Source organism: Chamaea fasciata, unplaced genomic scaffold (genome assembly GCF_029207755.1).
Source record: "Chamaea fasciata isolate MVZ Bird 193981 ecotype frontalis unplaced genomic scaffold, bChaFas1.0.hap1 SCAF_5, whole genome shotgun sequence".
NCBI classification, from domain to species: domain Eukaryota; kingdom Metazoa; phylum Chordata; class Aves; order Passeriformes; family Sylviidae; genus Chamaea; species Chamaea fasciata.
In genome coordinates this window covers 71476904-71491939 of record NW_027094090.1, presented here as the reverse complement: position 1 = coordinate 71491939, position 15036 = coordinate 71476904, and the positions used below count along the sequence as shown (strand labels likewise).

Sequence of the window (15036 nt, the reverse complement as noted above, 5' to 3'; positions counted from 1 at the left end):
AACAGGCTTTTGAGATGGATTTAGATGACTAAATAGAAACTTAAGTGCTTTAAAGAATTTTCCAAAGGCATACCAAAATTGGGATTTGGACAGATTCGTTTGAAATTAAAACTATATTGCACAACAGAAATATAGCATAAAGGTGCTGCAGTCTTGTTAAGCTGTGCCTTTATTACCACTTCAACAAAATACTGTTATTTCACAAAGGGCATTCTGGAATCCTTCTATTAAAAAGAACAGTTAAGAATTGCATTAAAAATGTCAAAAAAGAATCAGTGTAAGTTTGTTGTAGATAGTAATGAAATTAATACCTTTTTCATCTTGTTTACCAACCTGACAGATACAAGATTTATTTGCTTGGCTATGCACTAGAGGTATCACTGAATAGAGATTAGCATTGTTACTTGAAAGTCTTTGAGGAAGTCATGATGTTTGCAGGGCATAGCAGGCTCCAGGATATGTTTGGATGACCCAGTCAAAAGCTAGCTGGCACAGGAGTTAAGCCATTTTTATATGTTGAACTTAAAAAGTTCAAAGTTTGACCAACCCGAATAAGTCTGTAATAGTTGCTTTGTGAAGACTGTTATATCTAAGATATGCCACACAATGCTGACTCAAACCAGAGAAAATATTAAAATGTCATGTTGTAATTAGGGTTTAAAGGGAATTATACACAAGGAATAAAGCTTTTTAATGGAAGGAAAGAGCCAGTCATTTTAAAATGTCATAATATTGTGATCCCTCCCAAAATGCGTTTCTGTTCTGGAAATGATGAAGCAAACTCTGCCCTCTTGGTTCTTATGTACTTGGTATGCTGTCACTGAAGTAAAGATAAATCAATATAATTTTCCTCCTTAAGAGGAGCATAGTCAAGTTTTAAGCAAGAAGAGTGAAGCCAGATCATGGCTGTGTTCAAACTGCATTCTGTAAGATTGTATGGGACTCCAACACATTTTCATAATTTTAATTCATCTTTATAGGGCAGCTGTAGTATAGAACTAGGGGATTTATTTTGTGCTGATAGACTTAGAGAATGAAAAAAATCATTTAAAGAAATTACGTGGTTCAGGTTTACTGTTGAAAACACAAATTTAATGGTGGTGGACAGTTCATCCAAGATCTTTCTGTATTTTTGTCTGAGATCCATTAAAACTTTAGCACTCTCCTGTGATTTTGTCTGGAGAATGTACTCTGGACCATGGCTTATACTCTGATGAGATGACATAATCTCACACTGCCAGCAGGAAATTATTTTACACAAGACTCTAAGGCCTGTGGCTCTTCATATTTCTTGATGTATTTCAGCTGTGGCAGACCCTACAACCAAATAGAAGCTGGTGATGGGACACTAAATAGAAATGATGCTACTACACACACCCTGAACAGAACAGGTAATTCTTTGTCAAAAACACTTCATTCCCTCAAATTCAGTAGTCATCCACTAAAAGGGCAGACAAGCTTGTCTGTCATCAAAGGAGAACACACACAGGTGAGTCCATTCAAATTGTCTTTGAGGCTCTTTCCCTTTTCGTATGTACAAAGTGCTTATGGAGTTTAAATATAAAGGATATACTGTTTCCCTCAATTTACTTAAGTAACAGTCCTCAAGCTTATTCTCTCTTCATTCCCTGATGCCATTTTTTACACTCTGCAGGGTATATCTTTAATGCCCTTGGACAGATTGTCCGACCTCGGAGCCAGCCAAGCAGCACATATGTATCATGAGTCACAGATCCTGTTGCTGTTATTCAGAAGGTCACGGGATGCCTTCCATGAAACCCTTGCTGCTCACACCACAAGCTTTGTGATTTGTGTTTGCAGATGATCCTGCTCAAGCCACTTCTGACTACGAGACCAACAACAGCGACAGCAGTGACATCGTGCAGAACGATGACGACGCAGATTGCTCCAAGGAGCAGCCACGGAAGGGATCTGGCTGTAGGTCCTTCACACCCGAGACCATCATCCTGCATCCCTTGATTCCACCTGAGGTAGCTCCTCTAAGTCCCCCCAGCACAACATGAGTGTATGCTGACACTGAGGGGAAAAACGAAACACAAAAAAACCAACAAAACAAAACCCAAACTAACCAACAACCCACAGAAAAAAATGTGGTCTGAGGGTGCAGCAAGGTGTTATTGTCGGCCTATGTCTTAAACAGTAAATGTTGCAGTGTGGTGAGCAAGTGATTATTGTCTCACAGCATTCAGCTGTGAGCTTGGTTGAGATGCAGGAGGAAAGCTTTGTCAAGTTTTCCACAGTCTGTTGTACAACTGAATTAATAACCTGAAGTTGGCAGGAGCTCTTGAAAAATTTATTGTAATCCTTTGGAGCTGGACATGCTGAGAGAAGGCATTTTGCTCAAAACGTTCTGGCATTTATTAATCTCCAGTTTTTGAGTAAAATAAAATTCCAGGGAGTATACAGGGAGAAACGTGAAAGGAGGGCCACAGCTCATCTTTTATTTGCAGACCTTGAAAAACAGGTAGGTTTCAGTTTCAGGAGTACAAGTCCTCACTTGGACTGAGCTCTGTCAGCCATGTTAGAGTGTGATGAATGAGTCCTGCTGCAGAAGCAGAAACAGAGAGCTTTTCTCTCTGTACCACAGTGGATTTCACAATGAAGGCAGACTCCCTTGAAAATGAATGAATGATTCCCATGAGTGAATGAATGAGTGAGTCTCAGTGCTAAGTGCAGACCCTGCTGTTTCATAAACAGAATTTCCTACCCATTCAAGTGAAACACAGCACAAAGGAGAGTTAGTAGCTGCAGGGCTGCAAGAAATGAGGACATCTACGCTGAGCTGAGTGAAGTACCACTGACTTACACATGATGCTAATGTGACTTTAACTTTTAAGAGCATAAATTTTTTGTTTGAGATGCTTCACTGAACTAACCATCCTTTTTATTCTGATTTCTGGCACAGGACAAGCCTGTACTGGCTCCTGAGCCTCTGGTTATGGACAACTTGGATCCCCTGATGGAGCAGCTAAATAGTTGGAACTTCCCAATCTTTGATTTGGTGGAAAAAATTGGGAAGAAATGCGGTCGGATTCTCAGTCAGGTGAGAGGTGTATCTTGTCTGCAACGTCTGGGTAGAATGTTGTCAGATTTAGACACAGACGTGTTAAAAGGCATTGTCCTACAAGCTGATGATCCAAGGAACTGTGATCCGTGACACCTAACTCAAAGCTGACAATATGAACTCTGTCTCGTTTGGAATGTATTTTTAAATGTAAAAATGCGAAAGAAAAATACGCACACGCTGTTTTTGCCTTCTGCTCTCTGCTTTCCTGAATATTCTCTTGAGATGCTTCCAGCCCTTGCTGAGTTCTTTGGGAAAGGATTTCTCATGGGGTTTAGCATGGGAGGGCTAAACAGTAAATATATTCAGTGGATGCAAGATACACAGAGTTTTGGTCCTCTTTTATACTGAAGATTTCAGTACAAGATCCCAGAAATAAAAGATTTCAGGTTTCAGGCTAGGCAAGAAAGCAGGGTTTGTGGAAGTGGGGGTAGAAAGAGTCCTTGCTATATTCTCTCATTTTTAAAGAATCAGGACTCTGAGAGAAAATTCATGTAATATTATGTAGGAAAGACTAATTTGGCATGAGTTGTGATGGGAGAGCTCACTAGTCTTTCTTCCAGGTCTCAAGTTTTTATTCCTTCCTGTGGGTTTAATTTAGTTACTGACACAGCCTGTCTCTACCCAGCACGATTAGTGTCACTTTCCATAATCACTTTCTTGGCTGAACTTTCTACTCTGTTGTGCCCCTTTTCCTGGCACACTGACAAATTAGTCATTTTTACTTGTAAAAGTATTGAAGATTATTAAACAGGAAAAGCAAGTAATTATTTTTTATTATTATTTGGGGATGAAAGGGAGAAAAAAGCCCAAGAGAATCTGACTGAACGAGTATCACTTTACAAGGCATTATGTAGTGATGAGTGCTGGAAAGAAGAGATAAAGTTAATTGGTACAATGTGGTACAATTATCACCCCACCCCCAGAAACAGAGAGGTTAGTGTGTCAGGCAGATTTCAGTGTAACAAGCTCCAGAGAATGCTGGATCAAATCAGAGTCTCTTGGTGGTTACCTATTATTCAGCTAGATTCAATTGTCTGGTGGTCAACAAGGAAAACCATGGCATGAATTCAGATTTATTGTGTGGTCTGCCTTCTAGTGTTCAGCAGCTTGGCAAGCAACATCTGTGTTTGACCAGCCTGCCAAGTCTCTAGGTTCATTTTAGAGAAATGGTCAAACTGTGGATATTGGATATATTTATTGGATAAATTCAGTGATTCTCATCGAGGCACTTTTGCACTAGAAAGTGAGTGTGTGATTGAAATGCTCTTCTCGATCATATTGCTCATTTTTCTCATGGCATGGAATGATAGTAGAATGATGAATGAAACATAAGGAAAACCAGAACTTCCTTTTAATGGCATTAAGAACAGTTTGGATGAGCCAAAATTTGTTCTGGTTTTACATGGGTACCTCTGGAGGCCTTAAGCTCTTTACCAAGCTGCATGGGGTTCTGTACCTCTGGACCCAAGTCCTCTGTTCTTCCTTCAAATTGCACTAAATCTCTTCACTCTATTTCCAAACGTCTGATTTTTGCATAGGTTCTCAACATGTTGTCCACTTCACAGTTCCACAAAATGAGGCTTGTGAAATAAAATAGAGGCTTTAATATTTGTAATGAAAATTCAACATTTTCTGTAGCAGCCATTCATAATAACTTCCTCTCCCTAACAGCAGAATGTAGCAAGTTCGACCGTGTTCACAAAATATAAATCCTTATTACCTCCACCTACTGAGATGCTGCAAATGAAATTATTTTCAGTAATCAGGAAACTAAAATAAATCTTTTTCTCCAGCCAAAAGCACTGGTTTTTTCTAGTTTGATTTTTAAATCCTGGGATAATATTAATAAAGGGGAAAAAAGCTCCAATGATTATTCTCTGTATTTTGCTATTAAATGGACTAACCCGTTCAAAAAAAAAAAAAAAAAAACAAGAAACCAAAAAAACCCCACAAACCTAAATTAAAAAGCTGAATTAACTATGTTTGCCATGCTAGGTTAAATTTATGAGATGGAACAAAGCAAAGTTGACACATGCCTCTAGGGAAGCATTCAGTTTAGAAAGCAAATGCTGGCTTAGCATCTTTGAAGCTGCTGGAGATGTCTGTTCCTTCTTTGTGGAATGTTAAAGTGATTTAGACATATAAAAAAACCCCAAACCAATCAGGAACCATGAAGGCATCTGTGCAAACTGCAGTGGCAAGCCCAGTAAACATGGCAGTGACAAATATTCATGATAGGGTTTAGAGAGGAACATTCAGTCTCATTTCAGAAACAAAGACCCAAGCTCTCAGAACTGAGCTGCTGCTTCATAACAAGCTGTAAAACTCAGTAATATCTTCAGTCACACTTAACACTTTTCTTACAGCTCCTATAAGTCTAAAACCCTTGGTTTAGCCTTTATTACTGGGCCCATAGAGGACAGTGGAGATGCTCCTGTGCTGGCAGTACAGGAGCCATGTCAGAGGCAGAGTGGCATCGCTGCAGGGCCTCTGAGTTGGTCCCTGCATGATGACAAGCGGATTGTTTGGCCCTCTCATCATCACACATGGCAGATGGGGCATCCCTGGGATCATCGCAGCAGTGAGGAGTTTGGGAGGCGTTTGTCAGAGCCAGAGACTGGGTGCCAGCAATTTCAAAGAAACGCTTATCTGAAGAAAGCAAATACATGAGGCATAAAAAGGGCTGTGAGCGGGTTGCTTGCAACACTGCTACTCTAAACTTTGCACATGTCCTCCAAGGAGAGCCATTCCTGTATGCCTGCAAACCCAGGAGAGGAACTGTGTGTGAATGGCAATGCCCAGCTGCAAAAAAAGCTTCCATTAGGAACCGTGCAGCAGTGCTTGTCCTTCGTCAGGCAGCGCCACAAGAAGTCTCTGAGTGATAAATGATTCATTCAAGCATTAGCCACGATGGGACAGAGGCAGGAAAGGGAGGCTGGAGGAGAGAGACAGTGTGGTGCAGCACCCTCTGCCAAGCCCCTGGCAGTCATCAGTGTCCCTGGCTTGTCCCTGGCAGCAGAGGCTACACCTCAGCTCAAGAGCTGAGCCCACAGGATTCCAGCTCCCAGGGAGCTCCTGAAACAGCATGTGGGTTGGGAAGAAAGTATTCTGAAAGACAGAAGCACATTAAAATGTTTAATCAAGAACAAGGAATAATAAAAGCTGCACAGTTGGTTTTCTGGGGATTTTTTTTTTAATTAAAGAATTTGGCTGATTGACTTTGGGGAACACATCAATACCCTTTTTTTCCTATTTCTGGTGTGCTTTTACACCTGCTTCCTCCCTATTTGCTGAGAGAGAGAGAGAGAGAGAGAGAAAGGAAAGAAGGAAAGAAAAAAAAGAATGAGATATTAAAATGGCCATATTATTTGCTTGGCTGTTTATGCTTTCTAATGACCACTTAGAATAGTGCCATTTTACTCCAAGTCAGAGGGAAAAGCTGTCATTCCTACACGCCACAGTCAACTTTGCTTCTTTTCAGCTGTGGAATTTCCCCGCCCCCAAAATCCAAGGGGAGAAAAAACATGTTTTCATGACATGCTTTATTTAAGATACCTGTCCAGTACTGCTGGTGTAAGCAAGTGAGATTTGGTCCTGTTGAATATTATTTCATTATGATTCCTCTTTTTATACAGAGACGTTTTGCTGGAAATAAGTGGCTTCCATTTCACTCACCTAAACCTAGAATGTAAGAATCACCTGTCTGTATGTGAAACATTGGATGCCACCTGGTACGGTTAAGCCATGATTCTAGAGAGATAAACAGGGTTCTACGCAGATTCTAATCCAAATTATGCATAAGGTCACTCTATTCACTCTGCCTAAATACAGGGGGTTCACATGGGGTTTTCAGAGAACTTTTTGCCCTTTACAGGCCCTACCTTTTATTCTAAGCTCATGTCTTCCAGAGCACAATAGTTCAGTAGTTAAATAGTAGTGTTATGGCAGGAACAGAAATGAGAGCTCGGGCCTCCAGCAGCACCCCTTCTGTCAGGTATTGGTCACTAGAGGGTCAAACACCACACTCAACCTTTGCCTCTGCAAAGCCTTTCGTAATGCTTTGCCAGAACTAGTTCACAGGCAGGATTTTCCTGGTAGGGAGTGACCGTGCAGGGAGGCAGGAGGAAGATCATTAATGCTGCAAATTCGTATCCTTTTTTTGTTATTCTTACCGTAAAAATGTCCACAGTGGCAGGACATTTGGAGTTGATGTTCACTAAACTTTAGGTGCAGCTCACAGGTGCCAAATTATACACAAAATATACAGACACAAAGAGGTGTGGATAGATGTTTGATTTATATTCAGATGTAAAGCACAAAGTGTAATCTGTAACCATTTCTTGCCATACAGCACTCATCAGTCCAAATGTCCTTCAAGTTGCTTAGCTCTAGGCAGCCCATTACCAGGCAGATGGCATCCAAAGGACAGAATTTAGCTAAAAGATTCTGCAAGGCTTTAGGGTCCAATTTGCAAAAGAAGTGAAAAGATCAGACAGTGATTTTACTTGGTCCCATTGTTTTGTGTGTCAAGTTGTCTTCAGAAGTCCCCATTTTGTATCAGCTGCTGTCAACATTTCTGAGCATTCATCTCTCCTGGACATCTCCTCACTCATCCATCACTTTCTGCTTCCCAATTCATCCTCTCCTGGATATTTACAGTCATCTTTGGGGCAGGAATGCTCAGAGCAGCTCTGCCTCCTGAGCTGTTTGCTGCCTCTAATATCCTGTTGAAGTTATTTTTATCATTTCACTTCCAAAATTGGAGAGGAAACAAGGACTCAATGCATAGGATCCACATGGTTCCCCGTTCTGTCAGTCCTTTGCTTGTTCCTCTTTTTCTGGGAATTGATTTGACTGAAGGATTTGAGAAAATACTACCAGAAAAGCAGATTTTCACGGGCTAATTCAACCTAAGGAGTCTCATATCTAATTTTTAGTTTTTCTCATCTACTTAGCAGCATGGGTTTTTTTGTTGTTTTTTCCTTTCAGGTATCATACAGGCTTTTTGAAGACATGGGGCTGTTTGAAACCTTTAAAATACCAGTGAGGGAATTTATGAACTACTTTCATGCCTTGGAGTGTGGATACCGAGAGATACCTTGTAAGTAGAAAAATTCCTGGCAGATCATAATGCTTCCTTAAAGTTTTGGGGATTTTCCATACACTTTTGTATTGAAGCCTTTCTTCTTGCATTATAAAGCCATTTTTCTTCTAGTACATCATGACCAAATGGATGGCTAGGCAGAGGCTGGTGCTGAACCACAGCCTGTCATCTTTTTTCTTTGTATTTCATCTTTTACGTTGTTTCATAATTCACAGCAAAATCTGCACAAGCCAAAAATCATAAAAAGCTATTATAAGTAAAAATTGTTTCCTGATAATGCAAGTGTACCCCAGTGCCCCAGGTGGAGGTTCTTGAAACATTTAACCCCCTAAAGGCAACTTGGCCTTTACACAGTAGCAGTGCTGTGCTACCAAAAGAGATTAGCTTTCTAAGCAGAAAAAATATGCCAAGTACACTAGTGAACGTTCTGTTACTACAGCTTAGCTGATGTTTTTCAGTGGGAAGCATTTATTCACTGAAAAACCTGTTTTCAGTCATCCCCTAAGTGTTTACTAATTCAAACCAAAGTTATGAAAGTGCTTCAGCTACAAAAGGCTCTCGTTTTCCCAAGAGGAAAGAGTTATTACCCTCTTTAGCTGGCAGATAAACCCAGCACTGAGGAGCACAGAACACCCTGTTTTCTCTACAGAAAAATGTGGGAGACATCATTATAAGAAGTCACGTAGTCTCTCTGTCAAAATATTAAATACCAATTGGAGCAGCTACAGTGGGAAGGGTTTAAGGAAAGCTACCTCTAAATGCCTTCAGCAAGGTGGTTTGGAGTCTGTTTTGGCAAAGTGTGAGACCCAATTTCGATCCTTTCCTTGTGTTTGAACTGGATCAGGGACCTAAAGCAGGAGATTACAGCCTGAGGAGGTTAGAGATGGAAGTCCCACAGTCTGTTCTATTGAAGCCTTTTCTTTCTGTTTAAAACATTCAACTATTCATACAGTCTCTGGGATTTTTGTGAACCTAGCACTCCTATTTCTTTTCTTTTTTCTTAAATGTTTTTTGTTTTATTAAAGAGGAATCTCTTTCTAATACTAAATCAATTTATCTTCCTGTTTTTCCGTGAAAAAGGTGAAAACAACTGTGATGCTCGTGATAATGTGGGTTTTGCCTCTGCTGTGTTGACTGCCACGCGGTACCCACTAGATGGTGCTGATATCCCTTCTGTCAGAAATACCCTGATGTTCTATAGCCGGGTGGTTTTCTTTCTCTCGCAGATCACAACCGAATCCACGCCACTGATGTCCTACACGCCGTGTGGTACCTCACAACCCAGCCCATCCCAGGACTGCCAACTGTGATCAGTGACCACGGCTCAGCAAGTGATTCAGGTATTTTTCAATGTTGTATTCCTAAAGTTTCTCTCATGAAATTTGCTGTAAGAAAGCCAACAGCTGAGGATTGCATGCAGAGTTTTTTTGCAGTCTGTAACACGATGTCGTAGTTCAGGAGCACGGTGGATGTTGGAGGTGTTCAGGTGTGCTTGTGGAACTTTGAAGGTAGTGGAATTGTTCCTCCAAATACTTAACTTTTAAAGATGTGTGAATTCAACCCTTTGTGGTCACCTTTTATGACAGATCTTTGTTACCATTTGATTTTTGCAAGAGGTCTTTTTTCCCAGAAAACTGCATTATTAGTGCTTTTCAGTGTTGTACCAGAGGCAGCACAGACTTAAATCCTTAAACCCTTCATTATTTTGCTATTCTACAATTTCTGGGGCGTGCAGGTAGTGACGCTGCTTGGCTGTCATGAAGTGTTCTTTGCTTTTCCTCACTATCTCCAAATAAAAAATCTTGTTACCATCTGGCAATTTCTTTACAAGACCACTCTTCTTCTGTTTTATGATTGCCCACTACAGGGAGCTGTTCTTCCTGCAATTTTATATTAACTTTTCCATGTTCAGCTGTGGCAACTAGAGGACCTGTCTGTGTTTTGTGGGAGTTCTCAGAGAGTTGCTGGAAAAGCAGGAGTTTTTTCCATTTTTGAGTCTTTTTTTTTTCTGTGTGTGGTGTTATATGGTTTTATTCCTGGAAAAATTTATTAGCAAGGGATTTCAGTGGCTTTTTAGGTGAGGTGGAACGAAAGGGGTCGATTTCTGGGGATTTTTGACATTTGTTATTTGAAAGACATTGTTCAGCTGCATGCAAGATCCATTCAAGGTCATTCAGATTAAATTAGCAAAGCATCTCAGTATCTGCCTCTGACAGGTATGCTCAAGATGCTTAAAAAAGGGGATGATAAGGGGATTATCAGCAAAGATCCAAAGTCTAGACATTTGTGTTTGAGAACATGCACTGTAATTTAATTAATAAACTCTAGTCCATTGCATTAAGGACTGTCAGTGTCTCATAGACTTGTCGACATGATGAAAGAAATTAGAGAAAGGAGTGGGAAGATCAAGTTTCCCCACAAAACTCCCAGTATGGCTGTGAATCCATGTCTTACTGCTTGTCACTTACGTAGTTTGAGAACAGGTTTTGCTGGATGGCTGGAAGATCCCCAGGTGGGATCAGAATTTGTTCCTTTCCAATTGTTTGCCTTATTGCACTGGATCGTAGGCACAGAAAGCATTGAGGTCAGGCTGCATTTCTTCTTACTGTAAACTTGCTCCTCTTCCTGCTTGATTGCTTCTGTTACAGCGGGTGACTGAAAAAGTGGCAGTGGGTTTTTTATTGTTTTCATTTCTTTATTTCTGCCCAGATTCTGACAGTGGAATCACTCACGGCCATATGGGCTACGTGTTTTCAAAGACATACACACCTACAGATGACAGCTATGGGTGCCTGGCTGGCAACATCCCTGCCCTGGAGCTGATGGCTCTTTATGTAGCTGCAGCCATGCATGATTATGATCACCCAGGAAGGACCAATGCCTTCTTGGTAGCAACGAGTGCTCCTCAGGTAAATAAATCTCAGGCAGTGCTGCTGTGCAATTTTTGGAGGGTCTTGATGACAGCTTTTCCTTGCTGGTGGTGCCTGTGGCTGCCATTAAGCACAAGTCTGCCAAATATTTTCAAACAGCTTGTCAAAGTGACAGAAATAATCACTTCACTTGGGGATTGCTGGTAAGAGTCTTCTTACACACCCTCAGTTAGCAGAGCTGTTAAGAAAGGTACTGATAAACTCTGTCAGTGAAGAAGGTAAAGCTCTGCTGACTGATAGAGAATCTGTAATTGTGGAAGAATGGAAGAATTATTCTAACAAGTAATGCACAGAAAGATTAAAGAAAATAAAATATCCCAGTTGTGTGGTTGACTGTGCTTTGCAAGTGTGATTAACTGTGCGTGATCATAACACATTTTCTGTTGTTTCTATAAAATATGAGCAGCTGCAGTCTTTTTATGAAATTATTTGGAGGCAAAGAGTGGAAAATAATATCAGTATTACAAATGTAGAATTGAGTCTTAGATTACCCAGAAATTGCTGCCAGTCCTGAGGATTGAATTCAGTAATTCTGAGTCACTGTTTATTGGCTTAATTATCCTTCCCTACTTTTCATGGCTGACCTGCCTGGCTTCAGCACACTCTGCTGAAAAATACTTCTAGGGACGAGGAAATAAAAAAAGGTATCTTAATGGTGGCAGGTCAGATAGGGTATGCAGAAATTCTAGATTTACTCCCCAGCTTGCAACCAAGCTTCCTGTCACCAAGAGCAAGTCACCTGAACTCGTTCTGGTATCAGTTTGTGTCTATGAATTGATAGTAATGCTTCTCATCCTTTAAATGCATTTCTGTGATTGAGAACTTTGATACTCTGGCAAGGTAAATAGGTTAGGAGAAGACACGTACTATCTTTAAATCTAATTGTAACAAACAAGTGCTATAGCTCTGTGCTTGTAAAAATCAGAAAAGGAAGTTAGATGATTAGCCTTTATGTATTGACTCTAGTTTGAAAATAAATTAATAGGAAAAAAATAATTTTCTTGTTATTTTGTGAATGGAATTGCTCTCACCATGAGAGTTAGATGATGGTGTTTCTACAGGCTGAACTGTTCAAGTCTGCACTGTGGACAAGCACTGGCATGGTGAACAAGTGTTCCTTTCCTCTTTTTTTTTCCCCTGTTGTCAGTCACCATGGTGAAGATTTCACCAATTTTGGAATTTAGCTTATCTGTCAGGCTGAGTTTGTGCTTTCAGGTTGCAAACTGGAGTTTCTCTTGTTTCTGTGTTTGGAATCAGTCCTACATGGACACCAGCGCCCGGTGCAATTACCAAAGGCAGTAACCCACTAAGTGAAGTTAATTCTGAGAGTGAGGGAAGCACACACGCCTGTTTCATATCAGCCACCAGCCTGTGGCCTGAAACAGGACGATCCCTTGCTGTGGTTTTGCTGAGGTGTTCCTCAGCTCCCCGCATTGCTCCCGCAGGCGGTGCTGTACAACGACCGCTCCGTGCTGGAGAACCACCACGCTGCTGCTGCCTGGAACCTCTTCATGTCTCGGCCAGAGTACAACTTCCTGGTCAACCTGGACCACGTGGAGTTCAAGCATTTCCGCTTCCTCGTCATCGAGGCCATTCTGGCCACTGACCTGAAGAAACACTTTGATTTCGTCGCCAAATTCAACGCCAAGGTGAGATCAGTTTGGATCTCTGGGGAATGGTCAGAAAAGATTTTGGGCCTTGGTAGCATCCAGCAAAAAGGGTTTCTACTTCCTCTGAATGTCCTTTCGGCTGCTGTAAAATGTTGAATAATAAACAGGCCCTTCTGTTGGGTTTTACTCATTTAAAGTTAGTGACACAGCTTCTCTTCTTATGCATATTTACTTTTTTACAGAAAGTGGTTTAAGGTTTTAAGTATATTTTTATATACTACTTTTCAACATTGCTGTCTTGTTCACTGGCACTTTAGACCTATTAGCAAAGCACTCAGGGATAAAAAATCAAAGGTGTTATTACTAAGTTTCTATAATGGCTACTTTAAGTGAATTTTTACTGACTTAGTCATACTGTTGTATTATCAAATTCCTTTCTTTCCTTTCTCTTCCCAGAGAAAGGTCACTAAAGATCTTTCCTGCATGCTCCATTCAGTAAGCCATAAAATCACGACCCTGAGAAAGAAACCATTCTTAAAAACTGTTCACAGTTTCAACCTAAGTTACTAGAAATCACCTCCTATTAAGATATTTTAATGAACTCCACCACCCATCAAAGCTGTTGCCATGTTAACTAGATACCTGCCTTTGGAGCTGGTACTGCCTTCTTGTTCCTTGTGAGAAACCCCCCAAAACAGTGTGTTTTGTGCCTAGGACCTCCTAGCTGTTTTGGTGACACGGATAAAATGTTTTCCTGTGGCTTTACTTATGATGGATCTGTATGCTGATGCTTTGAAGCCTCCAGATGTGTGGCTGTTTTTTTGGTTTTTCTTTTTCCATTTCTCTGTTACATCTCTCTTTGTCAGGCTCTAAGAGGCTGTGGAGAGAGGCCCTAGATCCATAAAAGTCTGAGCTCCTTCTGCTCCCCTGCTAGTCATGTCCCTCCCAACCTTAACCTTTCTGCTTTTAGTTTAGAGCAGTTGACAGTGTGTATCCCTTTTTCTTGTGAGAGGTATGGAAAAAATAGAGAAAAGGAAAAAGGGAGAAAATAGTTTCAGCCATACTTTGATCAAACAGGGAAATAAGCTCATTACACACATCTTCACACTGCAATCAAACCATCATGGTATTTTACAGTAGTTTATATTTATACACCATGAGGTATCAACTTCTTGAAAAATGCCATGGGAAGATTGCATTTGTTTGTTTTCCCAGTAAGTGCTTTCAAACAGGTGCATAATGTGCTAAATATCAACTTCTCATTATTCAACTCAATGTTCCTTGGCTTTCACTTAGTTTTCCTTTTCCATGTTGTTAATTCCAGCTTGGGGTTAGCTCACCTGCTTATCCTGGTGATTTTGTTAAACAGCTAAATATATTGTACAGTATCCCAGGTCAGAACTTCCTCTTTTGCCCTGGATTACCATTATTTTTCCTTTTTCCTGTCTCCTAGGTGAACGATGATGTTGGAATTGACTGGACCAACGAGAACGATCGCTTGCTGGTTTGCCAGATGTGCATCAAACTGGCTGACATCAATGGGCCTGCAAAATGCAAAGACTTGCATCTGCAGTGGACAGAAGGCATCGTCAATGAGTTTTATGAACAGGTAAATGCATTCCAAAGCTGCATGCCTGGTGTTCTGAAGCATGACACAGTGAGTGAAGAAATTTCAGAGAATAGGGGTGAAGAGGTTGGCTAGATTACATTAATCCTGTTTTTTTTGCTGGACCAGTGAAAGTCCATTTGTCACTGAAGTTTCTGATGTGTCCTCAGACACCTCTGATGATGGTGTTTCTACAGGCTGAAGTGTTCAAGTCTGCCACTGTGGACAAGCACTGGCATGGTGAACAAGTGTTCCTTTCCTCTTTTTTTTTCCCTGTTGTTAGTCATCATGGCTGTCATTTCCCTGGTCTTTAGTGCAAATCATGTTTTCATCCTTCCTTCTGTGTTCTTTCATGGCATGAGCTGGTTCTCATGGCTCTCCTCTGCAGTCTCACACTTTCATTGACATGTAGTCTCCAGAAGTGGACACAACATCCTTGTTCAGATGATCTAAGGAGAGCAGTGGGATTGTTTTAGTTTCTCTGCAGGCCACATCTCTGTTCACACAACCAGAACCTCTGTGTGCTGAGCAGGACTGTAACACTGGCTTTCAGCTTGTCACAGGCCAACCATATCTGCTCCTGACGCCCACTTCCTTTTTAAAACACTTCCAGCTCACAGAGGTTTGTCAGCACAATTGTCCTAATTATGCAAGGCCATGCTGGTGGCACAAGGAAGGAGGACAGCCACACACTGATT

The 15036-nt window shown here is 40.9% G+C and overlaps 1 protein-coding gene across 4 annotated transcripts in view; it reads left to right on the top strand.

Moving 5' to 3' along the window:
* Window positions 1-15036, top strand: part of PDE3A (phosphodiesterase 3A) — a 225572-nt gene that overhangs the window by 195025 nt on the left and 15511 nt on the right. For all 4 annotated transcript variants that reach the window (XM_066184421.1, XM_066184422.1, XM_066184423.1 and 1 more), the window contains exons 7-14: window positions 1306-1391; window positions 1822-1991; window positions 2927-3064; window positions 8078-8189; window positions 9419-9532; window positions 10902-11101; window positions 12568-12771; window positions 14186-14341. In XM_066184421.1, coding sequence (XP_066040518.1) covers window positions 1306-1391; window positions 1822-1991; window positions 2927-3064; window positions 8078-8189; window positions 9419-9532; window positions 10902-11101; window positions 12568-12771; window positions 14186-14341 — 1180 coding nt within the window. The remainder of the gene's footprint in view (window positions 1-1305; window positions 1392-1821; window positions 1992-2926; window positions 3065-8077; window positions 8190-9418; window positions 9533-10901; window positions 11102-12567; window positions 12772-14185; window positions 14342-15036) is intronic.